General features: G+C 37.6%; 1 protein-coding gene across 1 annotated transcript; it reads right to left on the reverse strand.

Moving 5' to 3' along the window:
• Positions 1-27,490, reverse strand: POLB (DNA polymerase beta). The gene is made up of 14 exons (XM_044225304.1): positions 27,283-27,490; positions 26,886-26,943; positions 23,629-23,695; positions 20,164-20,238; positions 19,513-19,571; positions 17,429-17,478; positions 15,399-15,450; positions 13,668-13,722; positions 13,492-13,564; positions 8,692-8,762; positions 7,702-7,788; positions 1,998-2,062; positions 1,364-1,503; positions 1-245 (listed from the first exon to the last, which is right to left on the reverse strand). Exons 1-14 carry the CDS (start codon positions 27,341-27,343, stop codon positions 151-153), a joined length of 1,008 nt encoding a protein of 335 aa, XP_044081239.1. The 5' UTR covers positions 27,344-27,490; the 3' UTR covers positions 1-150.
• Positions 27,491-27,915: the final 425 nt, after the last annotated feature.

Consider the following 27,915-nt stretch of genomic DNA (forward strand, 5'->3'; position numbering starts at 1 on the left):
TAATAGTATGAGCGGCTTTATTGACTACAATGCAAGCTAAGGTATGAAGAAGAAACAATCATTTAAAAACACCAAAGACCCTTACATAGCAAAGGTTAAGAAATAAATTAAGACTCCTGCTGAGCTGAGCTGGCCTGAGGAGGACATGCCTCATTCACTCCGATCCTTGGGTTCTCGGTATTTCCACTGGATGTAGTCAAAGATGTCTTTCTCGCTATCCACTGGCAGAGGCTCTCCAGCAACTCCTGCAAGTACAGAGAGAAAAGAAACTTACAAACTGGTTTTGGAATTTAGTTATGAGGGTTTAGGGACGACAGTTGTATGGGGACTCACTTTCAGAAGGAAAAGAAAATGGTAACTAAAACCACTAAACTAACTAAACTAGATTACTAACTAAAGCCACTAAAACATGATATTGACCTCCCTCTCCCCCCATCCTCGCACATGAGCTTGTGTTCATGCTTTGTCACATCTATTACCAGTACTATAAAAGGAACCTGAATATCCCAACTGGGGCCACTGAAGTGATCCTAATCCACAATCTTCCTCTCTGCCGCATCTCCACCATAGTCACCGTGGATCACAGGAAATACTCTAGTTAGTTTCCTTTGCAACTCAAAATGCAGAATCTTGGGTCCCCCTCCAATTAGCTTCTGCATTTAATGAGGTCCCCATGTGGCACGCACACATATTTATATGTAAGAACCACTGCCCTCATCTACCCAAGAAGAAAGCCCTATTTTATACTTTCAGGACAAAATGACAAAATCTTTATTTTCCTAGTAGAGAATAATAAACAAACACAGTACACTGTGAAATGTTAAAAAGCATAGATTAAGCAATTCTTACTCTTTAAACTTTTTTTATTTTTAAAAAAAATTTTAAGTAAACTCTGTCATGAGCTTGAACTCATGACCTGGAGATCAAGAGTCACATGCTTACTACTGACTGAGACAGCCAGGTGCCCTAACTCCTAAACTTTGGAAGGCATGCGGCTGACGCTACCAGGTTTGTCCTGGCACAATGATACCTAGGTTCTTCAGAAGTCTTGGAGATACATGAAAAACAAACAAACAAAAAAAACCACTTTAGACTAATAAAATTTTTTTACTGACCATTCAGTCTAATAGAGCTAGAAAGAACTCTTGCCATCAAAGCTTCCAATTGAGGGCCTGAGAGCATGTATGGATTTAAAGACCCTTTTGTTGCCTGAGGGACTCACAACACAAAGAAACTACAATTAACTGGTAGAATTACTTAAAGGCTTTTGAGAGAAACCAAAGCTGCTAAACCAAAGTAGCCTTGAAAATAACTTTCTCTCAAGATGACCAGGATTATCTCTAATGCAGACACAAATACCCACCAGTGACTCCCAAGGGACGGATTGTGTACTCATTGATTGTGAAGCCCTTTTCTAGGGCATGAGCTCTCATATTCTTATTGAAAATATCACTCCCGGTGAAATAGAGAACACCGCAGTAATACTGATCCTTGGGTATCAACCTAAAATAAATAGATAAACAAATAAATCTCTCACCACACATTTTGAATTTGGCAAAAATAGGGCTCTTATAATCAATAAGGCACAAACACCTACAATAAGTCTATGTGGTCTAATAACCTAGGGAGGAGACTATCATCAGGTAGACTGTTGAAACTACTCCAAGCTCACAGTTAGTCTAGCTTCCAGTAAACTATGTCCTGCAAGACGTGTGGGGAAAAAAAAAAGACCATGTATTACAACTAACTTTCCCGTAGTTAACTACTTTTGAGCTGTGGAAGGCATCACGATGAGATATAAATCTAGAGAAAATAGATGATATTCTGTAGACAGTCATTATTCTTTGCATATTTTCAGGCTAAGCATTGTCTATACCACAAACATACAGCATTTCAGAATGAAAGGGGGTTCTAGACATTTAGGTGAATTCCAAGATACACAGAGGACAAGGAAAAAGGGAAAAATTAATAGGTCAGCAACAAATTTCGAGTAATACCTTATATCAATTCTCCTGTGTGGATACTCCTTTTCATCATTTTTACTGGGAAGCTGGCAAACACCCTAAAATGGATATTTCAAAGAATGCTTAAAAGATGTTTTTAAACTTCAGGCTTAACTTTAATCGAATGTTGTTAAATGTGAGGTTTTTGCTTTGAATGCAAGCAGTTTTAGACTCCTGGGCACTTTTAACTTAGTGGCTTTTCTATGCAGTATGTCTTGTCACCACCTTCCTCTTGTACTTTGTGGTAATTAAAGAACTACAGGAAACAGCAGGGAAGGATTCTAGGTATGAGGGTTTGGTCTTTGTGTGATTCCAAACAAGAGCTAATCAGGGAAAGCATCACACATGAAACACAGACCAAAACAAACAGAAAAGCAATCTGGAAGAAACAATTATGATGGAGGGAGGACAATCAGCTATTGGTAATATTCCAAGATAACAGAAAATATTCCATACATGAAGGTCAGAATACTACAAAAAAAGAACACTTAAGGAAAAGGTTTAAATCAAAATTAAAAGTAGGAGAGCAGAAGTAGAAGAGTTTAAAATTGAGGAAATCTCCCAGAAACAGAAAAGGCAGATGAAAAATAGGAAAACTGTAAAGGATAAGAAAATTACAGGATCATTTCCTTTCTTCTTTACAGGTGAGTTTTTCATTATACTTCTACAGTTTTCAAACAAATGTTATCAAGGTCTATTTAGTAACTTTTTCCTTTTACAGAAAAATGGGCCAAAATTCTGGACTGGGGAGCAACCCATAAATATATAAAAAGAGCCATAAATATCAGAAGCTTCCAATTAAAAAAGTTTCAAATGCCACCCTCAAAGAAAAGCACACATGTGACAGGCTTCTTGTCCTAAAGAACACTCAACTTAGTACACAGATCACTAAACATTATACTTTTTCACTTAGTAACATAGAAAAATTAAAACCTAGAATCTAAAATGGGTATTTTCTTTAGCTGTTGCTATGGCTGAAAGATTAAATGAAACCTGTTTATCTTCAAAATATGAAACCTACCTTCTTAGGCATTAACAAGTTCCAACTCAACCTTCAAATGGATCAGAAATGCTTTCCATCTGGAATTACCATGAGGTATTACCTTGCGGATATGGATGTTCGAGTGCCACAGGCAATGATCTTGCCGTTTGTCACATCAGTAATAGGATTTTGTCTAATGGCTTTGTTCCTTTCCTAAAGGCTCATTTTATTTCCTGCACTTTTTCTGAAGTGTTAATGTTAAGGAATTCCTCTGTATTATTGTAAATTCTTTATTAGATTGAGTGGATTAGTGTTGTTTGGCATTTCAATTGAGTAGCTTCATGCGGAGCGTCTGAAATAAAGCCCTTTTGTTGCCTCAGGATAGTCAAGGGATCTTCTATTGTCCCTTGAATCCTTACTGTAGATAGATATTTCACAGAAAATCATCCCAGGCCAAACTTGCACAAAATGCTAAAATCTGAAAGGTACTCACCATATATGAGGAAAACAGGCATCTAAATGCAGAGGAAAATTTTATTCTCCTTCCAAAAGCTATTTTATTCATAGGAAGGATAACTCAATTACCTAAAATCATGACTTTATAAGAATATCTGAAGCATTAACCCTGGCTTTCCTGAGGTTTGGAGACTATTAGTTTACAGGAATTCATGTTTTGAAGAGTACTTGAAAAACACATGAATGGTCATGGGTTTTTTTTGTTTTGTTTTTTAAGATTTTATTTATTTATTTGACAGAGATCACAAGTATGCAGAGAGGCAAGCAGAGAGAGGGAGAAGGAAGCAGGCTCTCCGCGGAGCAGAGAGCCTGATGCGGGGCTCTCTCCCAGGACCTGATGCGGGGCTCGATCCCACGACCCCGGGATCATGACCTGAGCCGAAAGCAGAAGCTTTAACCCACTAAGCCACCCAGGTGCCCCGAATGGTCATGTTTTAAACAACAGTCAATAGTTACGTTAACAGGTTTTGAAATCAAGTGGATATAGAATAAGAATGGTTTATTCCACTCTATATTTCTGTTTTTTGTAATCTCTATGCCCAACATGGGGTTTGAACTCACAACCCCAAGATCAAGAGTCCCACGGTCCACTGACTAAGCCAGCCAGGCGCCCAGGTTTATTCCACCTTGTAAGCTGAATTCATTGTGTGGCCAATTTCCTTTCAGAAACAGAGATCCAAGCTTCTTGGGCTGTCTCTGCTAATGATCTCACCCCCTCATCACTGCTCTGACTCCTGCCACGCTTCCCTGACAGGCTAACTCTCTGACCTCAAGTCCTTCCCCAAGGCTCCGCCCCTCATATAGGCGGTTTCCAACCATCCTAGTTAATGGGTTTCCTGCACATCCATCTCCACAAACACTGCTCTTCCTCTTTTAAAAATAGTACTTGTTATCTTAACCTAACATGCAATTTACTTATTTATTATGTTCATTGTTAACTACCAGTCCCTTCTCAAACCCCCAAATATAAATTCAGTTGAAATTCACTGGTACATCCCAAGCTCCTAGAATAGGAGGACGTTAAGAAATGCTTAATACACAGTTGATGAACTAGCCGAACACACCTCCTCATCCCACTGGTGCTCATTCTCCCTGTCTTGTTCTTCCACACCTCCATTCTCCCTCACTTCCTGACCCTCTTTTTGTTTCCCAATTTACTCCTTACCAGTCGCTTTCATGGATCTGCTTCCAAACAAATATTAGATCTACATTATATTATATCGTTATTATATTAGCATGGCACTGTACAATTCTTTGGGGATCCAGTCATAAGAAGATACATGTACAAACCCTTTCAAGTTTCCATGTATATTACTTAATTTGATCTGCATAATAGTCCCTTGACACAGGAGAAGTATATCATTTTAGATGAATTTATTAAGGCCTTGCAGAAGCAAAGCAACTTGCCTAACATCATATAATTAATTAGCAATGGAGACAGAGAAAGATTTGATAGCTTCCATATCCAAGTTTATTCCTTCATAATGCAACATAGCAACACACACCCTTTCCTCTGTAACTAGATATAAATCATCTCTTATTGCCTCTACAATAAATTGATTTGAGAGCTAATCTGGACTGCTCCTCACCCCAACAAATACTAATTATAAATGTCAAAACTGCAGGCCCAAACACAGCATTTTTTAAGCTTCAGAGACTATATGAGCCACACGTTCAGTACCTGAACTTTATACGAAAGCCATCCATCCACTGAGATGGATTCCTGCATCACAACACGAAGGCCTTAGTTTCCAGCTCTAATTGTCAAGTTGTCTTGCTCAATTGTCAAATCAAAAACAAAAACTGCTTTCTATTTTTTTAACCTGCTTTCTTCTGGAAATAGATGTGAGGGATTCTCTTTCTGGCAATAGCTATCTGTGTGCTGCTAGGAATACGGGTAAGGGATTGGGAAGGCCAGATAGTGCAAAGGTTTCCAAAAGTCTAGCTCTGTCCTAGGACTGGTGAGTGGCCCTAGTCTTTCAAGCGTCACACACACAGTAAGGTCTGCATCAGCCTGGTTGCAGCAGTCACTGGAATCTGACTGTGAGACAAAGGTCTTCTCTGCTATACTGAGCAGCTACTACTGGGATAACCCCATTCCACCACTGCCAGCAACTCTGCATGTTCACATTCACATGGCTACCCACCTTTCCCTTTCAGCTTATATGCAGCCCACCAGCTTGCAATGTTTCTTTGTATTCTTGCTAGCTGGATTAATAGCCTCTGCTGTGTAAGGCTAATATACCTCTGGGTTATTAGCCTCTGTGTTTCTTCTGGATCTCTTTGAGCACAGCACAATACTATTCAAACTGCAAAAAAAAAAAAAAAAAAGCTTCTGCTACCACATCGCATAATTACCTTCCTGGTCGTTGACTCTGGAAAGAGCTGATGGGCTTCTCCAGTACGAAGACTGAGGGCCTTTCGCAGAGATGACTATTGGAGGTAGACAGTTGGGGCAGAAAGGGTACCCAGAATATGCTCAGGCATACCAGGACACTTTGTTAACAATGAAAAAATTTTTTCAACTTGTCTAGCATGTGTTATTTTTAGGATTTTATCTGAGTGTTCTTTAAATGTAAGATTTGTGCACATTCATTTTAAGAATTGATAAAATCAATCTCAGTTTAAAAGGGATACTCCTAGAACATATATCAACCCTATTTTGAATAACATCTCCTGTGTCTAGGGGCGCCTGGGTGGCTCAGTTGTTAAGCCTCTGCCTTCAGCTCAGGTCATGATCCCAGGGTCTTGGGATCGAGCCCCACATCGGGCTCCCTACTTGGCGGGGAGCCTGCTTCTCCCTCTGCCTCTGCCTGCCTCTCCCCCTGCTGTGCTCTCTCTCTCTCTCTCTCTGTGTCAAATTAATTAATTAATTAATTAAAATCTTTAGAGTTTAAACAACAACAACAACAAATATCTCATGTGTCTATTTCTGGGCATAGAGTAAAAGCTCTGAATCTGATAGATTTGGGAGAACAGTTCATAGATTTGATTCCCAAAGACTGACTAGAATTTTTATTTTTACTTTTCCCAAAGTTCTTTTGAAAACATTATAAAATGTGGTCAACTTGGGCGATACAGTTTCACAGCCAATTAAAATCACCATATTGAATTTAATGACATCATTTTTTGGGTGTCTCATAAATATACACAACATAAAGTCTGCCATTTTAACCATGTTTAAGTGTGCGGTTCCACAGCGTTAAGTATATTCACGTTGTTGTGCAACTACCACCAGCATCAGCCTCCAGAACTTTGCATCCTCCCCAACTGAAACTTTGTATCTGTTACATAGTAACTCCCTCTTCCCCTTCCCTATAGGCTCCTGGCAGGCACTATATTCTACTTTCTGAAAGACATGATATTTCAATCATCTATATCAACCATCTTCTGCTTTTAAGCCAAAAGCACTGTCAAATCCATGCAGTAAGACTCAGGCTAATATTAGCATGTCTGTTCCCCCAAAGCACAGTCTCTTTCCATTTCATGCAAAGAAATTAAGAAAATGGGGACTCAAAGTATGAATTTCAGGGAGCGGTAGAAGAAAGGTAACTATTAACCATAGTCCTAGATTGCCATTTGCCTTCCTGTCAGTTTTTATGCAGGGACATTTATTAACCTTTTTTAACGCATTTGGCATTTGTCTTGAATCTTCAAAGCTTTATCTCCTAGGAAGATTACAGGATTTTAACAGTTCATCATGACGGGTGTCACTGGGAAAATCTTGGCGAGCATCCCCCTTCTATTAACTCCTCTGCTTACCGTGCCACAGAACTTGACTGTATCACATACCCCGATTTCTTTTCTTTCTTTGGTGTTGTAACAGATTAACATTCTTCAGACAATTCTAACCTCGTGTACTGAAGAATTCTGAGTCAGAGAATATGAGAACATTTGCTATTTTAAGGAAAACTTATGATGCATCAAAGTCACTTACAGAAATTTTAAAAGGGATTAGATTATGCCTAATTATGTATTCCAATGGCACAGATTATTTACAAAGTGGGGTATTTAAAACAAAATTCTTTACTAAAATATTCTGAGATTAGCATCCTGTTAAGTCTTCTTTCTATAAATTCTCATGGATATCCTATTTATTGACTGTAAAGCTAAGATGTGGTGAGTCACATACTCAGAATAGGTACTGACCAGTTTCCAAGGGTTTTTTTCCCAGAAGTGTTAACTCAAAAGAGTACTTACCATGAACTTTGTTTCACCTTTTGACAGAGTATCTGTAATAAAATGGACCTTCTGTAATTGCTCCACAACACGATGTAACAGCTTTGGCTGTAGAAACATAAATAGGAAACAAGAAAAAAACAATTACTCTTTTATACCAAGAAAACATTTTTAACAGGAATTTTTTTGATTATGTATGGAGAAATGCCTAGTTTCCCTCTAAGTACTTTTTTCTTCTAACACAAGATTCACTTATCAAATGAAACATCTTTTTAGGAACCATCATTCTTCACCAATATCATGATACCCCCAAATACACATCATCTGTGTTTATCTGTCATTAAATCAGAAAGTTAGCTGCTTCTTCTTTAAAAGGTATATATTCTAAAATCAAAAATGTTTTGCCTGCATGGGTTTTTTTTTATAATTTTTTTTTTAAACTTTTTATTTATTTATTTCACAGAGAGAGAGATCACAAGCAGGCAGAGAGACAGGCAGAGGGAGAGCGGGGAAGCAGGCTCCCCGCTGAGCAGAGAGCCTGATACAGGGCTTGATCCCAGGACCCTGGGATCATGACCTGAGCCGAAGGCAGAGGTTTAACCCACTGAGCCACCCAGGCACCCCACCTGCATGGGTTTTTAAACAGGAATGAAGTTTCTTAATATAATATTGTTTAATAGAAAAATATCCCCTTAATGAAAACCTGAATATTATACTGGATATTTCTAAAATATCCATGAAAGACAATAAATACTTCTGGCAATGATTTACTAAATTTCATTTTGTTTTTCCAAAATCAGAGTACTCCCTCCATTCCTTGTAGAACACCACAGTATATCCCTGTCAACCACTACTTTGCCTTTTACAAAATTCAGTCAGTACAAAGCACTTACATTGACTTTTCAGAAAGATTAAAACAACAATTCATTCGAAAATATCCAATTATCATTTTGAAAATGATATTCACTGCTGTGTAACACTTGGCACATTTGATTATAAATTCTGTGGTACCTGTTTGGTTGATTCAGAGGTAAAGCTTGGATGGGTCAGAAGAACGTCCATGTCACCACTGGACTCTGCGCCTATGATCATAAAACATATGAATGGAATTCTCTCCACATAAATCTATCAGGCAAACGGAGCCAAAGTGATGTCACATTGAGAAGCCTTACTTCTTATAGCCTAACTTTCTTTTTCATTGTACTTCATATTCACAATTAGTTACAAGATTTCAATTTCCTGTCCAACTATTCAGGTATATTAATGTCAACAGAAGAATCTGGGATAATAACAGTAATTGACATTAGACATGCATTATATACAATTGCTAAATGTATTAAAAATGCACCTTAATAATTACTCAATAACGGATTAAAACATTTAAAAACAACATTCTTGCAAAGATGACATTCAAATGGCCAACAGACACATGAAAAAATGCTCATCATCATGGAAATGCAAATTAAAACCACAATGAGCTACCACCTTACACCTGTCAGAAAAGCTAATATCACCAACACCTGTTGGTTCTAAGGCTATGGAGAAAGGAGAGCCCTTCTTGTGCTGTTGGTGAGAATGCAAACTGCTGCAGCCACTCTGGAATACAGTATGGAGGTTCCCCCCCAAATTAAAAATAGAACTACCATATGATCCTGGAATTCCACTACTCCATATGTACCCAAATAAAATAAAAACACTAATTCAAAAAGATACATGCATTCCTATGTTTATTGCAGCATGATTTACAATAGTCAAAACAGGTGACCATCTATCCATGGATAGATGAATGGATAAAGAAGATGTGGTATATATACACACAACAGCTTATTACCCAGCCATTAAAAAAACAATGAATCTTACCATCTGCAACAACATGGGTGGATGTAGAGTGTATTATGCTAACTGAAATAAGTCAACCACAGAAAGACAAATACCATATGATTTCACTCTTATGCGGAACTTAAGAAGCAAGACAGACAAAGGAAAAAACCAGACTCTTAAATATAGGGAACAAACCAGTGGTTGCCAAAGAGGATGTGGGTAGGTGGGGATGGGTGAAATAGGTGAAGGGAATCATGATGAGGTCTGAGAAGTATATGGAATTGTTGAATCATTAAATTGTACACCTGAAAAGAACTGTATATTATACTTGGATAATATAACATTTAGTTTTATTATATAATATTTAAATATTAAATATAAATATTTAAATAACATTAAATATAATAATATAATAAAATATAAATTTAAAACGTTTTTAAAGACACCTATGAATACTATATATATATGAAAACCTCAAATTAAACAATATGTCCTAACTCTGTGAAGATTAATTAGAAAATCCATTTCAATTCTTATGACTGAATTCATTTAATGAATACTGGTAAAAAATTACTATTATGGTATCATGGATAAGAATATAGTATTTGAGGGGCACCTGAGTGGTTCAGTAAGTTAAGCATCTACTTTCAATTCTGGTCATGATCTCAGGGTCCTGGAATGGAGCCCCACATCAGGCTCCCTGCTTAGTGGGGAGTCTGTTCTCCCTCTCCCCTCTGCCCCTAGCTCTATCTCAAATAAATAAATAAAATCTTACAAAAAAAGAATATAGCATTTTATAATGACAGATTTTTGATCTGATCCCCCACTCTACAATCACATAACTTTAGGAAGATTATATAAAATTGTTTATACTTCCTTTTATTATAATACTATGAAATTTTGTCTCCATTTAAATAGATTTTTTTCACTTTAAATTTTTTTCAACACTGCAAATAAGTACTATATATTCCTCTAGATCTCAGTTTTTCTGTCTATAAACTAGTAAAAACCATTCTATAGGTCATTGTGCAACTAAAAACATATGTGAAAGCATCTAGAATAGGACCTGCCACACAGCTGGATAAAATAATACTATTTCCTTTCTTTGTATTTTTAGAAGTACAATACATGCAAAACATTTTTTTTTTCCTTCTAAGATTTTACTGAATTCAAGTTAGTTGGGGTGCCTGTGTGGCTCAGTTGTTAAGCATCTGCCTTTGGCTCAGATCATGATCCCGGGTCCTGGGATCAAGCCCTGCATCAGGTTCCCTGCTCAGTGGGAACTGGCTTCTTCCTCTCCCACTCCCCTTGCTTGTGTTCCCTCTCTCGCTGTGTCTGTCAAATAAATATATAAAATCTTTAAAACAAATAAATAAATTCAAGTTAGTTAACATAAAGTGTAGTTTTAGTTTCAGGAGTAGAATTTAGTGATTCGTCACTTACATGTAAGTAAAACATGTTTTTGGTCACCAAAGTCATGGCAGTGTCTCTAGACCACCATCTTATACATCAATAACGTTTAACCAGATATTTCAACATAAAGAAGACTAGATTCAATGTGTACTGATCCCAGCACATTCATGGAAGCTATTTTAAGAAAAAAATTTTTGTCTTTTTTTCATTTCTTTCTCTTAAAAGTTGTGTCTTTTACCATCTACCTATCACCAAAAATGTATTACTCTATCCATTTAAAAAGCAAACAATTATTTAGCAAAAAAGGGAAAATAATCCAATAATCTATTAACAAAAGAACAGATAAAGAAAGTATGGAACATCCACATAACCAAATGTTATGTAGCTATAAAAAATAAGGATGCTCTCTACATACTTATGTGGAAAGATCTTCAAGATGTATTTTTAAGTGAAAGAAATAAGGTACAATACTGTGTATATATTATGTTACTTTTGTGAAAGAAAGAGGGAAGAGGACAACAAGAATGTATATGTACTGGATAAAGAAGATGTGCTACGAATTTACAATGGAGTATTACTCAGCCATAAAAAGGGATGAGATCTTGTCATTTGTGACAACATGGGAGGGACCTAGAAGGTATTATGCTAAGTGAAATAAGTCTGACAGAGAAACAAAAATACCACATGACTCACTTATCTGTGGAACCTAAAAAACAAACCAAATATAAACAAAACAGAAACTGGCTTACAAACACAGAGAACTAGTAATTGCCAGAGGTGGGGGTAGGTGGGGAATGGGTAAAATAGGTGAAGGGGATTAGGAAATACACACTTCCAATTATAAAATAAGTAAGTCACGGGGATGAAAAGTACATCATAGTTAATACAATATCACATTAACATTGTATGATGATGGATGGTAACTACATTTATTGTGGTGGGCATGGTGTAGTGTACAGAATTGTCATCCCTATGCTGTATGCCTGAAACTAATGTAACACTACGTGTCAACTATACTTGAATAATAAAAATTTTTTAAATAAATAAAAATTTAAAATGGTAAAAAATAGGGCGCCTGGGTGGCTCAGTGGGTTAAGCCGCTGCCTTCGGCTCAGGTCATGATCTCAGGGTCCTGGGATCGAGTCCCACATCGGGCTCTCTGCTCAGCAGGGAGCCTGCTTCCCTCTCTCTCTCTCTGCCTGCCTCTCCATCTACTTGTGATTTCTCTCTGTCAAATAAATAAATAAAATCTTTAAAAAAATAAATAAAATGGGAAAAAATAATGTATATTCACATTTATTTATGTTTACATGTAAAACCACTGAAAGAACACACAAGAAAGTGATCATTCATAGGACAGTGGTGGGAGGGAGTGGGGAGAATGAACTAGGACAGGGGAGAAGGCAGATTCTTAGTGTATACCTTTATTATATTAAAACATGCAACCATATAATAATAAATAATAAAAGTAATAATAAAGTAATAAAAAATAATAAAAGTAAAAATGATAATAACAAAATAATAAAAGTAAAAATAAAACAGAAATATGGAAATCCAGAAAGGCAGTCATCTTCAACTGAGCATGCTTTTGGCTTGCTGTATATCCAAGTCTGTGTTTTGAAAAATTTAGATTCCAAGGCCCCACCCTAAGAAGATTCTTATTTAGTAGGTTTGAAGCAGGATGTAACAATGTGTATTTTTTTTTAAACTTTCTAGGTATTTCTGATGCACAGAAAAACTTGACAACTGGTTAACTTTAATCCTCTCTTTTGCAAATATGAAAAACAGGATGATGTGGAGAGACAGCATTAATCTATAGTTACAGCAGATTTGGCCTCAGGACCCAGTTCCTTAGGCCCCAGTTCAATGTTCTTTCTACTTATCAGCAATTAGGGATTTAGCACTTTTTCTCCCTAACTCCAGATTCTTACAGCAGCTACCCCGGGAATTTGTGATAGCTCATCATCTACTGCCTAAGTGAAACTCCAAAGGTGGCCAGAGATTCAGTCAGATATCTACGCCAAAAGTTTTAAATCAAGTTTTTGTATTTCAATTTTTAAAGTTAATAATTTAGAATTATTTTACCCGTCCAAATTTTGAGCCAGTAAGAAACCAGGAGTCCCTTGGTTCTCACTTAGCTTGTATTTACATATGAAAAGGATATCTTCCGAAGGACCTGGTTGTTGAGAGAACTGGTTTGGAACTAGTGTTTCAGTGACATTATTTTTAGACCCATTACAGAAAACTCAGAAAATAAAAGAAGTAAAAAAAACCCCACAAAACACCCCACCACCTACCCACAGCTCACTAGCATCTAGCCAGATAGTCACTCTTAGGATTTAATATACATAAAATTATTCTATAAAATTTATTAAAACTAGTCATTAAAATATCCTATAATAAAATCAGGATGAATTTCCTTTCATTTCTAATACATATTCTTATCTATAGACAAATAAATTTAACTAATACGCTACTGAAGTAACACAAATTACATCTCTTTGATCCATTTTTTTGTACCCATTAGGCAATTTGAACATTGAGACATGAATAACCTAAGATTAAGAAGTATGTTACCTCTTCTGAAACTGCCACAGACTGTAGCAATGTATTCAGAATCCACTTTTTTAACTTCATTTAGTACAATATCCTAATAGAAAAAAAATTAAGTCAGTATTCTAAAAATGGCTTTTCACCAAGTGACATTCTCAATTCTAATCAGAGAATACAATTTAAATTTAGCACACTCTTACTTGCATTTGTAACATCTCTTCCCGAGGAATTCTTTTCTCAAAGTCCTCAAAATATCTATAAAGACAGAATAAGTAGACAAAAGATTTTTGTGAAATTTAAATCTTCTTAAAAAGTAAATTGCCTACTATATGACGTGCCCTTATACCAGCAGATCATTCAAAAATCAAGACTGAAGTTCAGTAAGAAGATAACAGTAAAACTCGGGGATGGGAATAGGTTTATTTCTTAACTTAAACCAAAATATTTAAGTGCCATCCTTTATGATATTCCAGATACTTCATCTAAACTTATTTTCAGTAAACTTCACCTTCATATACCAAGAGTAAATAAATATATTTAAATTAGTATGTTTCCAAATTAGTCTGCTCCCTACTGGCAAGTCAAGGGCTTACAGATTATTGCTCTTATATCCTGCAAAATTTTATTTTAAAACATTATCCAGATAACATTAGGCTAAGTGAAAGAAGCCAGTCAAAAGACTATATATTGTATGATTTCATTTATATGAAATGTCCAGAAAAGGCAAATCTATATTGATAAAAAGTACATTAGTGGGTTGTCAGAAGCAGACAGGGACAGAGAAGGGCAGCTGGGGAGAAATGGGGAGTGAAGGCCAACAGATATGGCCTTTTTGGGATAAACAAAGATGTTCTAAAATCAACTCCAGTAATGGTTGTACAGCTCTATGAATGTACTAAAAACCATGGGACACCTGGGTGGCTCAGTTGGTTAAGCGGCTGCCTTCAACTCAGGTCATGATCCCAGCGTCCTGGGATCGAGTCCCACATCGGGCTCTCTGCTCCGCAGGGAGCCTGCTTCTCCCTCTCACTCTGCCTGCCTCTCTGCCTGTGCTCGCTCTCTCTCTCTGACAAATAAATAAATAAAATCTTTAAAAAAAAAAAAAAAACAAACCATGGAACTGTATATATTAAATGGGTGAATCGTACGATATATGAATATTTCAATAAGGCTATTGTAAAAAACTCAGTATGAAATAACTAAAATGATAAAGCATTGGATCAAAAGTCATTCTCACAACAACCAGTTCTTCAGAAGATCTCTATTACATAAACACAAGGACTGTGAGAACATCCTGGTCCCCTACTGGCTCCAAGTCTTGGAAGAGCAATGTCTTAAGTTTAAGGTACATGTTTATGTACAATGCATTAGAAAAAAATCAATTAGAAAAGGGGTTCCAGATGGTATCCAGCACATGAGATAATTATAGATGCTGAGGTACAACATTCCTACTAGTTATTCCCACACTGTTATTTAGATGTTTGGGTTTTTTTTCTTTTTCTGTTTTTAATTTAGCATTCCATGTTCATGTCCTAGCTTCTTGGGGAGACTCTAAACTTCTTAAGAGCTTTATTGGCCCTGTTTATTTCCTTACCCTGGACCTAATGCAGTGCTTTCCACAATTTTTTAAGCACAAAATAAACACCCGCTGAATGACTGATGTACTCAGCCCTATATGCTTTAAGAGGAAGTTCTTCACTAAAGTCAAGAGAATGAGGGAAACATTCAAAACAAGAAAACAAACAGAAGGTAATAACAAAACGTGTGAAAACATGCATATTATCTATCAAAGTCTGCAACAAATCTTAGCATTCCTGAATAGAGAAAAGGTCGTGTTTAGTTAAATTTGAAGAATTATTGTGGTGTATGGAAGAATGGCTATAAGAAATTTTATTACGTCTCAGGCGTCAAAAGAAAATTTGCTATCTTACTTCAACCCAATTCGTTGATGATGGTTCAACTTTTCTTCATTTTTTCTGAGATCTGTACAGAAGACACATAAAGTTGAGGTGCTAAATTAAATATTTTTGGGAAGAAGTCGCTGAATTTTGTGATTCTTTTTACAAAGGACTACTAGGAAAATACGCTGAAATGACTTTGAAAAGATAAGAAAAAAAAAGAAAAGAAAAAATTCAGATATTAAGAACTAGATAAAATGTTCTTCAAATCAATGTAGTTAAAATCGAACAGTTTATTTCATGATCATTTTACTTACTGAATCAAAATTTCAATTATAGTTAAACAGAATAATAGATAAAACATACCAGGATCATACCACACTACACTAACTATAGTAAAAGGCAGCCTTATAAGAGCTCGCATTGCTAACTTACAGCAACAGCAGCAGTAGCAACCACAACTTTTGAATGTTTTATGAATAAGTATTTATATTGCCCATCGGCTGTTCATTCACTCCTTCATTCGATTAGTATTTATTGAGTAATAACTTGTGCAGTCACTGTGCTTAAAATTCTGTTGAAAGGAGAGGTATTATTTTCATTATTTAAAAACCATCATATCATAACATCATATCTTAAATCTAAAAGTGACTTAAGGATGCCTGTATGGCTCAGTCGGTTAAGCCCCCAATTCTTGCTTTCGGCTCTCGCAAATAAATAAAAATACAAATCTTTAAAAATAAATAAACAAAAGTTACTTAATTCCACTTGGTTGTTCCTTTACTGGGCACGAGTATGGGAGTAGCCTGTATGCTCCCAAAACAATTCCCATCTGTGGTCACCTTTACATACTCACAAACATAAATTCTCTCTGGAGATATAAAATGGAGAGAAATAAGCATCTTTATGATACATGGAGCAATTAATATTTCTCAGAGCTGTATTTACACAGTAAACACTAAAAATGCAATGGAAATAATGGCATAGATGTTGATGGTTATATTATGTATCCGTGAATTGTTAAATAATGTAAAAAACGTTACAGCAGATCTCTGACACTTCCAAGGTATGCAACTTTTGGGAAACAAATTCTTGACCCCTTTGGCCAGTATTTCACTCAGATAAACCAAATATGCCACAGGCAGAAAAGCACAAACCCTTTCTGAGACACAAACACAGTATAGAGCTCATTCTCTCTTATAGGACTCACACAAATTCTTAACTTTAAGTATTACTAATTAATCACGCATCTTAAGGGTCAGTTACTATTTGTAAGTACTTACTAGGTACCAACCATTGTCCACTAAGTGCTTTTCATACATTACTGCATTAAGCCATGTGAGGCAGAAATTATGATAGCATTTTGTAGCTAAGAAACCAAAGCATCCTAGTCATTCATTCTCATCAAGTGTGGTGGAGAATGGATTCAAACCCAGATCAGTCCCTAGAATCTGTCCACTTAACCATTTGGGTACAAATAATTGAATTCACAAATAAACCCCAAATGTCACAGACATACTGCAACAAATCTCTATTTCTATCTCCATCTATAGTATACCCTTAAAAGTATGAAGAAATAACTTATATTCAAAAGATTGCTAGGTTTAAGGAAAAGGTTTTATAATTTCTTGACTTAGACTTTACTTTTATCACTTTTTTGAAAGCAAAAATTCCTTTAATAAAAATTGCAAGCCTCTTACAGAATCTTTCTCAATATGTATCACTTGGCCTTTAGGCTCAATGTGTAGGATTCTGTTGTCCGAAATTTTACTGGAGAAACGAATGCAATTCCAATCTAAAAATCTGCAAATGAAATCATTCTAAACCAAGAAGCCACTTCTTGCTCTTCTTGATTTTCTTTTAAGTTATAAACATAAACATGTTAAACACAGGAATAAAAACTACATTTTATACCTATTCTCTACTGTAGAGTTAAAAAGAAAATCTTAGCACCCTTTCTTATTAGTTGAGAAAAGGTTTCTCAAGTTCTAGTTTGCTAGAGCATTAACCATCCTTCAGGAGCATATCTGACTTGGAATTGATGACTTATTATACATACTCACCTTCTAATGTTTTAATTCCTTCATCTACAAACTTCCTTGCAGCAGATGGACTACAATGAAAGAAAAGCATTCTCTCAATATCAAGTGAAACTCAATATCAATGAAACTCAATATTATTACGGTCTTCTCTTGTCAAAGAGTTACTATGGAGCTAAACAAGACCTGCTAAAGTGTTGTGGTTATTTTGGTGACTTTATCCAAAAAGAATTCTTGAAGTCTCAATTTAGGAAGACAACCATAAACCTGGACATGAAAAAGACATCTAAGCATCTAGGTGTTATAATGTACATGTACTTTATTCATAAAACAGACATACACACAGGAAAACAGACCATCCATTCAAGCAAGTTTAACTGAGGGCCTGTTATGGGCCAGAAACTCTTCTAGGCATTGAAGATACAGCAGAAATAAGACGAATAAGTGCCTTGGTCTTACCTACTTACGTTGCAGTGAGTAGAGAGAAAAAAATAAATAGGTATATAAACAAATATAAAAAATCAGGTAAATGAATTAAAATAGGGTAATGTGACAGAGTGGTTGGGTCCTACTCTAGACTGGGTAGCAAGGGAAGGCCTATGAAATGGTATTTAAACCGAAATTTTATTTTTATTTATTTATTTATCTCTAAATATTTATTTATTTGGCAGAGAGAGAGAGAGAGAGAGGGAGAGACAGCAAGAGAGGGAACACAAGCAGGGGGAGTGTGAGACGGAGAAGCAGGCTCCCCACCAAGCGGGGAGCCCAATGCAGGACTCAATCCCAGGACCCTGGGATCATGACCTGAGCCGAAGGCAGATGCTTAACGACTGAGCCACCCATCACCCCTAAACTGAAATTTTAATGGCAAAGTATCTTTGTACAGAAACTGTGATACAAAAGCAGATACTCATAGCAGCAAGGCAGTGTGGCAAAAAAGAAGTAGAACTGAATTAGAAGTCAGCAAATATGGGTTCTAATTCTGACTCTGCCAGTTATCCCACTTTCTTGCTATTCAGTGTTCTTGCTAGGAAAGAAGGATAATAATACAGAGGCTCTCTGAAACAACTTCTAACACTTTAGAATGGCCTTAAGTCCCTAAGGAGTCATGCTCATTTTCAGTATACGAAGTTTAAAAATTTAGTATATTTTAGAATAACTTTCATCAAAATGTTGCCATTTAAATGAAAAATCACCACATATCTAAAAGACTGCCTCGGGGTGCCTGGGTGGCTCTGCCTTCAGAGCATCTGCCTTCAGCTCAGGTCATGATCCTGGGGTGGGTCCTGGGGTAAAACCCCACATCCGGCTCCAGGCTCAGCGGGAAGCCTGCCTCTCCCTCTCTCATACCTCCTGCTTGTGTTCCCTCTCTCTCTGTGTGACTCTCTCAAATAAATACATAAAATCTTAAAAAAAAAAAAAGACTGCCTCATTCCATAAAGATGAGACTTAAGTAAAGTATTATAACCTTATAGTGGTTTTTTTCCTAAGATTTTATTTTTTAAGTAATCTCTACACCCAACGTGGGGCTCAAACTTACAACCCCAAGATCAAGAGTCGCATGCTCCACTGACTGAATCTGCCAGGTGCCCCACAGCCTTAATGCTTGAATGTTAATCTTTATGTTGTCAGGAAGTTTCCAAGAAGCCCGCTTTGGTGGTAATTCAATTTTAAGATAAAGATTCCTTCATTAAAAAAAATGCTTGGGTGCTTGTTAAGACACTATGTTAGGCGCTATGAAAAAACAGTTTAAATGCTTAAGATAAATGTCATGCTCAGCTAGGCAAAAAGAGGCATAATCTGCAGGGAGTGAGAAGCTATATGTGTTAGTGGAGTTCAGAAGGAGATTATTTCTGGCTGGGGAATCAAACTGGTTTTATGAAGGAGGTAACATTTGCCTTGAATGGGCTTTTCAAGTAGAGGTAGCACCAGAAAGACCAGCCTCAGACACGTAAGATATGGAAGAGTGAACTATATGGTCAAGGACAAAGACAAAGACAAAGAAAAGGTACAGGTCTTGAAGAGAAATAGCATATACTTATTTCAGCTCACATAAAAAAAAATAAAACCAACCCGACTACTGTGTCTGCTTAGAAAATGTTTCTTACCCGATGCCACTAACTCGAGTCAGAAAATTGATAGATGAACTCGTGTCATCCTGCCGAATCTTTAAGAAAAAAAAAAAAGTCTAGTAATGATTTAGGAATGCTTTGAGGACTTAAATGATCTTATTGGAAATGTACTCTTAAGTCTGCTTAAGAGACCTGAAGAGCCATTTACATTTGCCTGGATAAACATCAATGGTTCTAGATAAGTAACAAAGCAGATGAAGATGTCTCATCTCTACCTTATCCCATATTTTAAAAAGGCTTATTTATAAAAGACTCTAAGTAGTATAATTATTATCAGGATGAAATAAAACCATAAAAATGCTTCAGAGAGTTTAAGAATAGAAATTCTAAAATATAACAATGTCTTATCAAAGCTTATAATTTACCTTCTGAATGATACTGAATATGAGGAGCTAATTCTAGCAAAGATGTTAACAATCTCTAAAATGCCACATAAAATAACTAAGTATTTTACAGGAACAATATTCAAAGTTTTTTAAATAGAACATTAAAGCCATAAACTCCACTCTTTTTTTCCCTCCTAGTCTCACCAGGTAAATAACATCAGTCACCCTGCAATGATGCTACATGATAGCTGCTATAAAGGCAGACACTATCATTGAATAAGCAAACAAGTTAAAACTTTACCTTTTCCAGCTTACGCAATTTTCCAGTTGCTAAAAATTCATCAATCTTTTCAGCAATCTTTGTTCCTACTCCAGGCTAATGGAAAATTAAAAATATAAAATTTACATAAATAGAATGCTTACCAAATCACTCAAAGATAAAGTAAAAAATAAGAAATGATAAAAAAAAAAGATAGTCACATAACCAGTTTTAAAACAAAGGACACAGAAAATTGAACTATGGTGAAAATACATATTCTCCCAACAAAATCTTTTAAATGATGACAAAAGAGAAGCCCTAATAAAACAATTCTAAATGACTTTTTAAAAAATTAATTTTTGTTGTAGAAAAATTAGAAAAAAGTTGCATATAGAAAAAATATAAATCATTTGTTAATTTCATTGCCCTGAAAATTAAAATAAACTATAATCTCATCACCTAACATCTGCTACATACACTTCTTTTCTGCTTATATACATAAGCAGAGTTATATGTACATGTACATATATATTTGTATATATACATATTTTATTTTTCTTACAAAAATAGAATCATTCTGCTTTGTAAAGTACATTTTTTTAACTTAAAATACATCATAAACTTCCGTATCAGTATATAAATACAACTTCAATTATCTTTAATGGCTGCGTGGTATATCATTGTATGACTATACCATAATTTACTTAACACATACCCTACTACCAGAGACATTTAGATAGTTTACAAGTTCTAATGTAACAATATCATGAACTTCCTCTAGAGCAGAGGTTTTAAGCTTTTGCACTGTCATCACCTTGGGATGTGTTAAAACACAGAATGCCTAGAATTTCTGGCTTAATAGGTTGCATTTATTTACTTATTTATTTATTTATTTATTTAAGGTAAACTCTATACCCAGCGTGGGGCTTGAACTCATGACCTGAAATCAAGAGTCACATGCTCTACTGACCAGTCAGCGAAGTGCCCCAATAGGCTGCATTTTTAACAAGTTCCCAGGTGATGCTGCTACCGTCTAGGTAGGGCACTTTGAGAATACTGCTCTAGAACTGCACAAACATGACAGCCACCTCATGGGACATTTTGTTTACATTATTAAAATTAAAAAAGATCATTCATCAGTCCCTTTAACCACACTTCAAGAGCTCACTGGCCAAATGTCACTCATGGTTACCATTAATGGACAGCACTGCTCCAGAATATAGGCCCTATGAGAGCAGAGATCCTGTCTTTACTGGTTTACCCCCAGCACCTTGGCATATTGGTGCTCAAAAATTACGAACTAATGAACCCTTATATACATATATCTCTACTAGTTTCCTCAAAATAAATTCCTCAAGATAAAGTGGAATTGCTAGGACAAAGGACATATACATTTTGCCAACATTCTGCTAGATTATCCTTCAGCAAAGCTAGAAATAACCAAGATTTCCATCATTAGTAACTGAATGTCTTTTTCCACATCTTTATCCATACTGTATACTATATTTGATACTTTGATCGCACCATACAGCATCTTGTTTTAATTTGCAAATCTGATTATTAGTGAAGTTGAACTCTTTTTCATGTTTTTGACTTTTTATTTCTTTTAATTTTTACTCTTCTCCTTTAAATAAGGGTTTTTTTTTAGAGTGGTTACAGGTTCACAGCAAAATTGACCACAAGTACACATTTCCCATATACCCACAGCCCCCCACACATGCACAGCCTAGTCAATTATCAACTTTCCCACCAGAGTGCTACATTTGGTATAACTGATGAACGTACACTGAAATATCATCATCAAAGTTTACATTAGGGTTCATTCTTGGTGGTGTTGACCCTCTCTAAATGTTCAAATGCATCAATATGTCCTACTATCTCTTAGCCCTAAGTTCACCCTTCTATATTTTTGATTTATTTAATGTTTAAGTGTTCCAAGACTACTTAATGCATATTCAAGTTCTAAAAATAGCAATTATCAGACAGAAATAAACAAGACTTAGCAAGAAAAATCGAGTAGAAAATAGAAACTGCTCAGGTTTCTCATTTCCTATATCAGAAGATACATACTGACCTAAAGCAATTTAGGCCCAGGCTATTTTCTATAACCTAACATTAAAGATTAAAACGCAAACACTCATTTCAGAAATATCAGATTTCTAGAATTATTGAAAAGCACTCTCATGTGCCAAAGAGTAGATCAGTGATTCTTAATAAAACAGTAGAAAGGAATAATGATGAGATTTTCATATTAAGTACAGTGTTGTGCAAAAGGAATTTTGGATATGTTTGTGTTCTTTTTAGGGATATACCATAGGCTCAGATTTGCATAAAGTGCATCAGAGCTTGTAAAAGTTTGAATCTATTAAGTGCATATGCTACCTGCAATTAACACAAAAAGAAAATCCAATTACTGATAAAAGGAGAACAGAATGGAAGCAGAAGTGGCTCTGGAGGTTAATAGGGCATGAGTTTCACCATGCTCAGTAATCTGGTGACACAAGACAGAAACTCAGAATTAAAATCCAATGTGTTTATATCATCCTTGACTAGTCTATTTGGGGAGGATATACTGATGTTCAGAACTGTTCATAGCACAAAGTTTTTAAAACCTATATACCAGGGCATGATTAGCATCGAGTAATAAATTCAAGATGAAGATGTGACACATGATTAATGTGAATAACCTGTCACTCAATCATAAAATGTATAAGATTTATGGTAATTTTAAGTTCCTGAAAGGTGAAAATACAAGGATGTTTAGGGTTCATACTCTGAAGTATACATACACACTCACTTGTGAACACAAATGGATAAAGAAAAACAGAAAAAAGCAGTAACTATCAGGACCTAGACTAATCAAAAGCCACATATGTTTGACATGTTTAACAAAAGATAAATAAGACACAATCCACAACTTTGAGGAATTTAGAATCTTTCAGTGAGATTTAGATGAAAGAGAATAATCTATCAATAGATAGGCTTTTCTAGGATATTCTTAGCAATATTAATGTAAATTACCAAGACATGTGACCCTCTAGGAACTGTGACACTGTGACACAGCATACAGGGCTTTAAGAAAATTACAAAGAAGAGGGTTACATGCAGTAATATATAAAGGGGCTTAATTATGTGATTAGTAGGTAAGATTTCTTTGGGAACACCAAGTCTCATTAACTCACATTAATTCCTACACCTGAGGATCAGAAAAGAGACCAGACATGCCAATACCATTTTGTCACTATACAGTTCTTGAGGACTAACACTCAAGCTGAAATTCAATGTGAGTATATGTATATATGGCAAGATATAGAAATAATTGTAATTACATACACTTAAAGCAAATTTCAATCATATCCTTCCCAGCGGTAGGTGTGGTGAAAACAGGAGTGATGAAATCTGCCTGTGTGGGTCCAAGCAGCTTCAGAGAAGCAAATTGAGTTTTGTGGGAATCCACCAAATTCGTGCATGTGTGAACTCTTCCATCAACTTGCTCACTAAACTTACCAATTTCTTAGCTTCTGCTCCACTCTTTATTTTGTGTGGGTACTTTGCTATCACAGATGCTGCTTTTCTATAAAAAGAACAAAAAAAGAAATCCAGTGAGGTCTTAATTTTTCTTTTTATTTTTTTTGAGGTCTTAATTTTTCTTAAACTAGAATACACATGAGCAAATACGCAGCTTCAATTTTTATCACGATCACTAATTTTCCACATTTGTGTCAAACTTAAAAAAACTCAAGAGGAGCTGGCAGACTCTTGCACAACTTTCAGAAGTATCTTGAAAATCCTCACATGTGAGGATAACATAACTTTACCTGTATGTTTAAAACCAGGGAGATTCAGCAAACCAGTAGCCTTTCCTTTTTGGGATGAAGCTTAATTTATTATTTATTTATTTATTTTTAAAAAGATTTATTTATTTGACAGACAGAGATTACAAGTAGGCAGAGAGGCAGGCAGAGAGAGAGGAGGGGAAGCAGGCTCCGTGCTGAGCAGAGAGCCCGATGTGGGGCTCAATCCCAGGATCCTGGGATCATGGGATCATGACCTGAGCCGAAGGCAGAGGCCTCAATCCACTAAGCCACCCAGGCGCCCCGAAGCTAGTTTTCAGATTGTTCCTAACTCTCATAAAAATGTGCCACCTAGTGATATTTGGACTACTGGATGCCAAACTGGCTTAAGGATGGTGTTTTTTAATATTTAGTTCTTTAGGGCGCCTGGGTGGCTCAGTGGGTTAAGCCGCTGCCTTCGGCTCAGGTCATGATCTCAGGGTCCTGGGATCGAGTCCCGCATCGGGCTCTCTGCTCAGCAGGGAGCCTGCTTCCCTCTCTCCCTCTCTCTGTCTGCCTCTCCGTCTACTTGTGATTTCTCTCTGTCAAATAAATAAATAAATAAAAATCTTTAAAAAAAAGATTTAGTTCTTTATTTTAGAGAGGGGAGAGAGAGCAAGAGACAGAGAGAGAGCAGCATGTGGAGAGGGGAGGGGACAAGAGAGAATCCCAAGCAGACGCCCCTCTAAGCTTGGAGCCCTAAGCAGGGCTTGATCCCATGACCAAGACCAGAACCTGAGCAGAAACCAAGAGTCAGACGCTCAACTGACTGCGCCACCCAGCTGCCCCTGGATGGCTGTTTTTAAATTCACGGCTTAAAACTGCAATTGCACTCCCCTGCGTCCTTATACTTATGTTCTTTTCTTTCATTGCTCTCATTTCCATACCACATAAAGCACTGACCCGATTCTTGCCCATCTCCACACACATCCAGTTCAGTAATCTGGTGACACACTGGGCACACCCTGGGAGCTCACTGATGGTCTCCTGTCTATAATTTCCACGCTAAATGTAGTTTAGCAGTGATGCTGATAAAGCCAGGGCACATCTAAGTCTCAAGTATAAATACTGGGTAGTCTGTTCTAATATATATAAACCATTAAATTTAGATTTCAACTTCTCTATTAGCATATTACCATTGATGAGTCTGGAAAAGTAGGTTGAGGGCAGTTTGTTGAGGGAATTGTTTCAGTAAAGCCAAGTAGTTCCAGACAAATGGTATCATGAGGCAAAGCCTAAAGGAAAGAAGAATTAAAGCAGGAAGGTTTTCTGGATGCCACAATGCATTTGGGCTTTACCATGGTAAAGAGGAAACATTTAGTTATCTGATATGGAAGAATGACAGGATCAGATAACTATTTTCAAAAGAATACTTTGGCCAGGGGCGCCTGGGTGGCTCAGTGGGTTAAGCCGCTGCCTTCAGCTCAGGTCATGATCTCAGGGTCCTGGGATCAAGTCCCGCATCGGGCTCTCTGCTCAGCAGGGAGCCTGCTTCCTCCTCTCTCTCTCTGCCTGCCTCTCTGCCTACTTGTAATCTCTCTCTGTCAAATAAATAAATAAAATCTTTAAAAAAAAAAAAAAAGAATACTTTGGCCAAAATTAAGAGAAATGTATAATCAGGTACATGTAGACAACACCTGCTTTTCCAGACTTATTTCCCACTCAGGCAAAGTGAATTACTGATTTCCAGGAAAATGTTATACTCCTTCAGGTCTCAATGCCTTTTGGCACATTTTGTTTCCTTTGTCTACTCTGTTCTTCCTTTCACTTATCCCCTGACAGTTTCCTTCAAATGAAATACCTCCTCTCTGAACTTAGATAGAATACAGAGTTGACTCTCTTATTTCTAAATCAAATGTGTGGAGGAACAGTACAATTACTTTAAACAGGCAGTCAAGACAGATAAAGAAAGGAGCATAATCAGTTTTTAATTATGTTGAATGGGAAGGGAAGGGGAGAGTGGAGCTCAATTTTGAAAAGATTAAGATAAAGGTAACAGTGGCCTAAAAATCTTGAGGAAAGCCCAATGAGATACAGATTTGGAGTCAATGACATAACCAGTATCCAAAGCCAAGAACGGTAAGATTGCCAAGAAAACTATGAAAACCAGGGAGGAAAAAAGAGGACTAAGGGCAGACTTCCAGGAACTACCAATATTGAAAGGAAGATGTAAGAGGTCAAAAAACAGATATGAGTGCCATCACGGGACTCAAGAGTAAGACTTGAATGGAATGAGCTAATGGTAAATGCTAATGAGAGTCCAATAAGGTGAGATGTAGGTGAGAGCGTTTTCAGAAGAATGGCAGGATGGAAATTATACCACAGTGAGATAATGAACGACTTAGGGCTAAGGAAACCGAAGCAAGACCGATAATTCAAGCAGTTTAACTGTAAAGTGGAGGAAACAGACAGGAGCTAGCTAGAGGGCTTTGTTTTTGCTTTCAAGAGCTGAGGGACTTAGACATGTCTGTAGGCTGAGGGTACAAGTAACTGGTAGTGGGAGTCGTGACTACCATGAGGGCGCTGGTGAGTTGGAAAAGGAGCGGACCCAAGGATCAGCCAAACACCAACCAGATGGGGATAGGATTCCTTGAATAACATCTATTTCACAGCACAGACCTCATCCGCTGTCTTTCATTGTGGCTTAAAATCAAACTGTATGATCAGCAATTCTTATTTGATCATGAGAAAAAGACACATCAGCTACGCCTATTTTCAGTCAGAACTGGGAACTCATCAGATATGACCCTACATTGTTCTGCCCAAATTATCCCTGAAATATTGCAGTAAGGTACCACCAGAGAGTCAACACCCTCAGTTCTTGCTTTTTTCTCCTCTTGCATATGGTCCAAATAACCCCTAACCCCTCGGCCCCGTTAACTGCCACACGTCCGAGGACTCGCGCTACCCAAGAACGCTGCGCCGTCCCACCTGTAAGCATTGTACTTGTGGATTGCCTGGTTCACGTTCTTCTCGAAGTTTGCGAGTTCTGCAAAGGCAACAAGAGGCTGGGGTGAACAAGAACCGCGAGTAAACCAACGAGAGCTGAGATTTCCAGAAGGGGATCTAGCACCTTTGTAGGAGACAGTGAACCCCCGCTTGTACACGGGCCAGGCCAAAGACAGCCCAAATGGTGACACAGGAATCCCCCGCCGGACTGACATTCAGCCGCCAGCAATGGGCGCCGAAGGAAGACCCGCACGGAAGACTACCCGCCGCAGCCGGCCGACCCCATCCACAGGGCTGAAGGGACGGGTGAGAAGCAGGGGAAGGCAATGAAGTGGGAAGAAAGGCGAAGAAAGCCAGAGGCGCCCGGCCCGGTGCTAACCTGTGAGCATGTCGGTGATTCCCCCGTTGAGCGTCTCCTGCGGCGCCTTTCGTTTGCTCATGGTGGCTCGCACCCGAGGACCGCAGAGGGCTCAGAGCCGGGGACTGGCCCCCTCTCCCAGCTTTAAGGAGGGGCCGGGACTTGGAGAGGGGGGCAGGACCAGCCCGGCCCCGGCAAAGCCAGCCAGACCCACTGAACAATGGCCGCCTCTGACAGGAGGCGCGGCGCACGGCGCGCGGGGTGACGTCACGCGCTCGGGGCGTGCCGGGGGGCGCGGCTGGAGCGGGGCTCCCGCGGCGCGTGAAGGAAGGGATCGCGAAGGTGAGGGAGACCTGGGAGGGGGAGTCTGGGCCAGAGCTCGGGTTGGGCAGCCGGTTTTTTGTGGGAAGACCTGGGTTCTTAATCTAAGACGTGATGTCTGTCCTCCCAGCACGTTGCTCCAGATTCCTCTCCCCAGGAGGGGAAGAACGAGGAGTCGGACTGGGAAGTCCCTGCTTCAGGTGGCGGGGTGCGAGGCAGCCGCGGCGGAGACGGCGTGTGTGCGCGTCTCCTCCGTGCGCAGGGATGGTTACTGAAGGCATGACCTCGTGTGTGATGGGAGCGAACGCCGGCGTCGTAGTCACTGACCGAGGT

This window comes from Neovison vison, chromosome 11 (assembly GCF_020171115.1).
Source record: "Neovison vison isolate M4711 chromosome 11, ASM_NN_V1, whole genome shotgun sequence".
NCBI classification, from domain to species: Eukaryota; Metazoa; Chordata; class Mammalia; order Carnivora; family Mustelidae; genus Neogale; species Neogale vison.

Bases quoted from the DNA above. Each gene is read 5' to 3' on its own strand.
- POLB (XM_044225304.1), bottom strand. From the start codon at position 27,343: ATGAGCAAACGAAAGGCGCCGCAGGAGACGCTCAACGGGGGAATCACC. The intron at 26,944-27,282 runs GTTAGCACCGGG...TTGCCTTTGCAG, and splicing joins AATCACCGACATGCTCACAG to AACTCGCAAACTTCGAGAAG. The intron at 246-1,363 runs GTGGGTATTTGT...CTGTACTTGCAG, and splicing joins CCGTCCCTTGGGAGTCACTG to GAGTTGCTGGAGAGCCTCTG.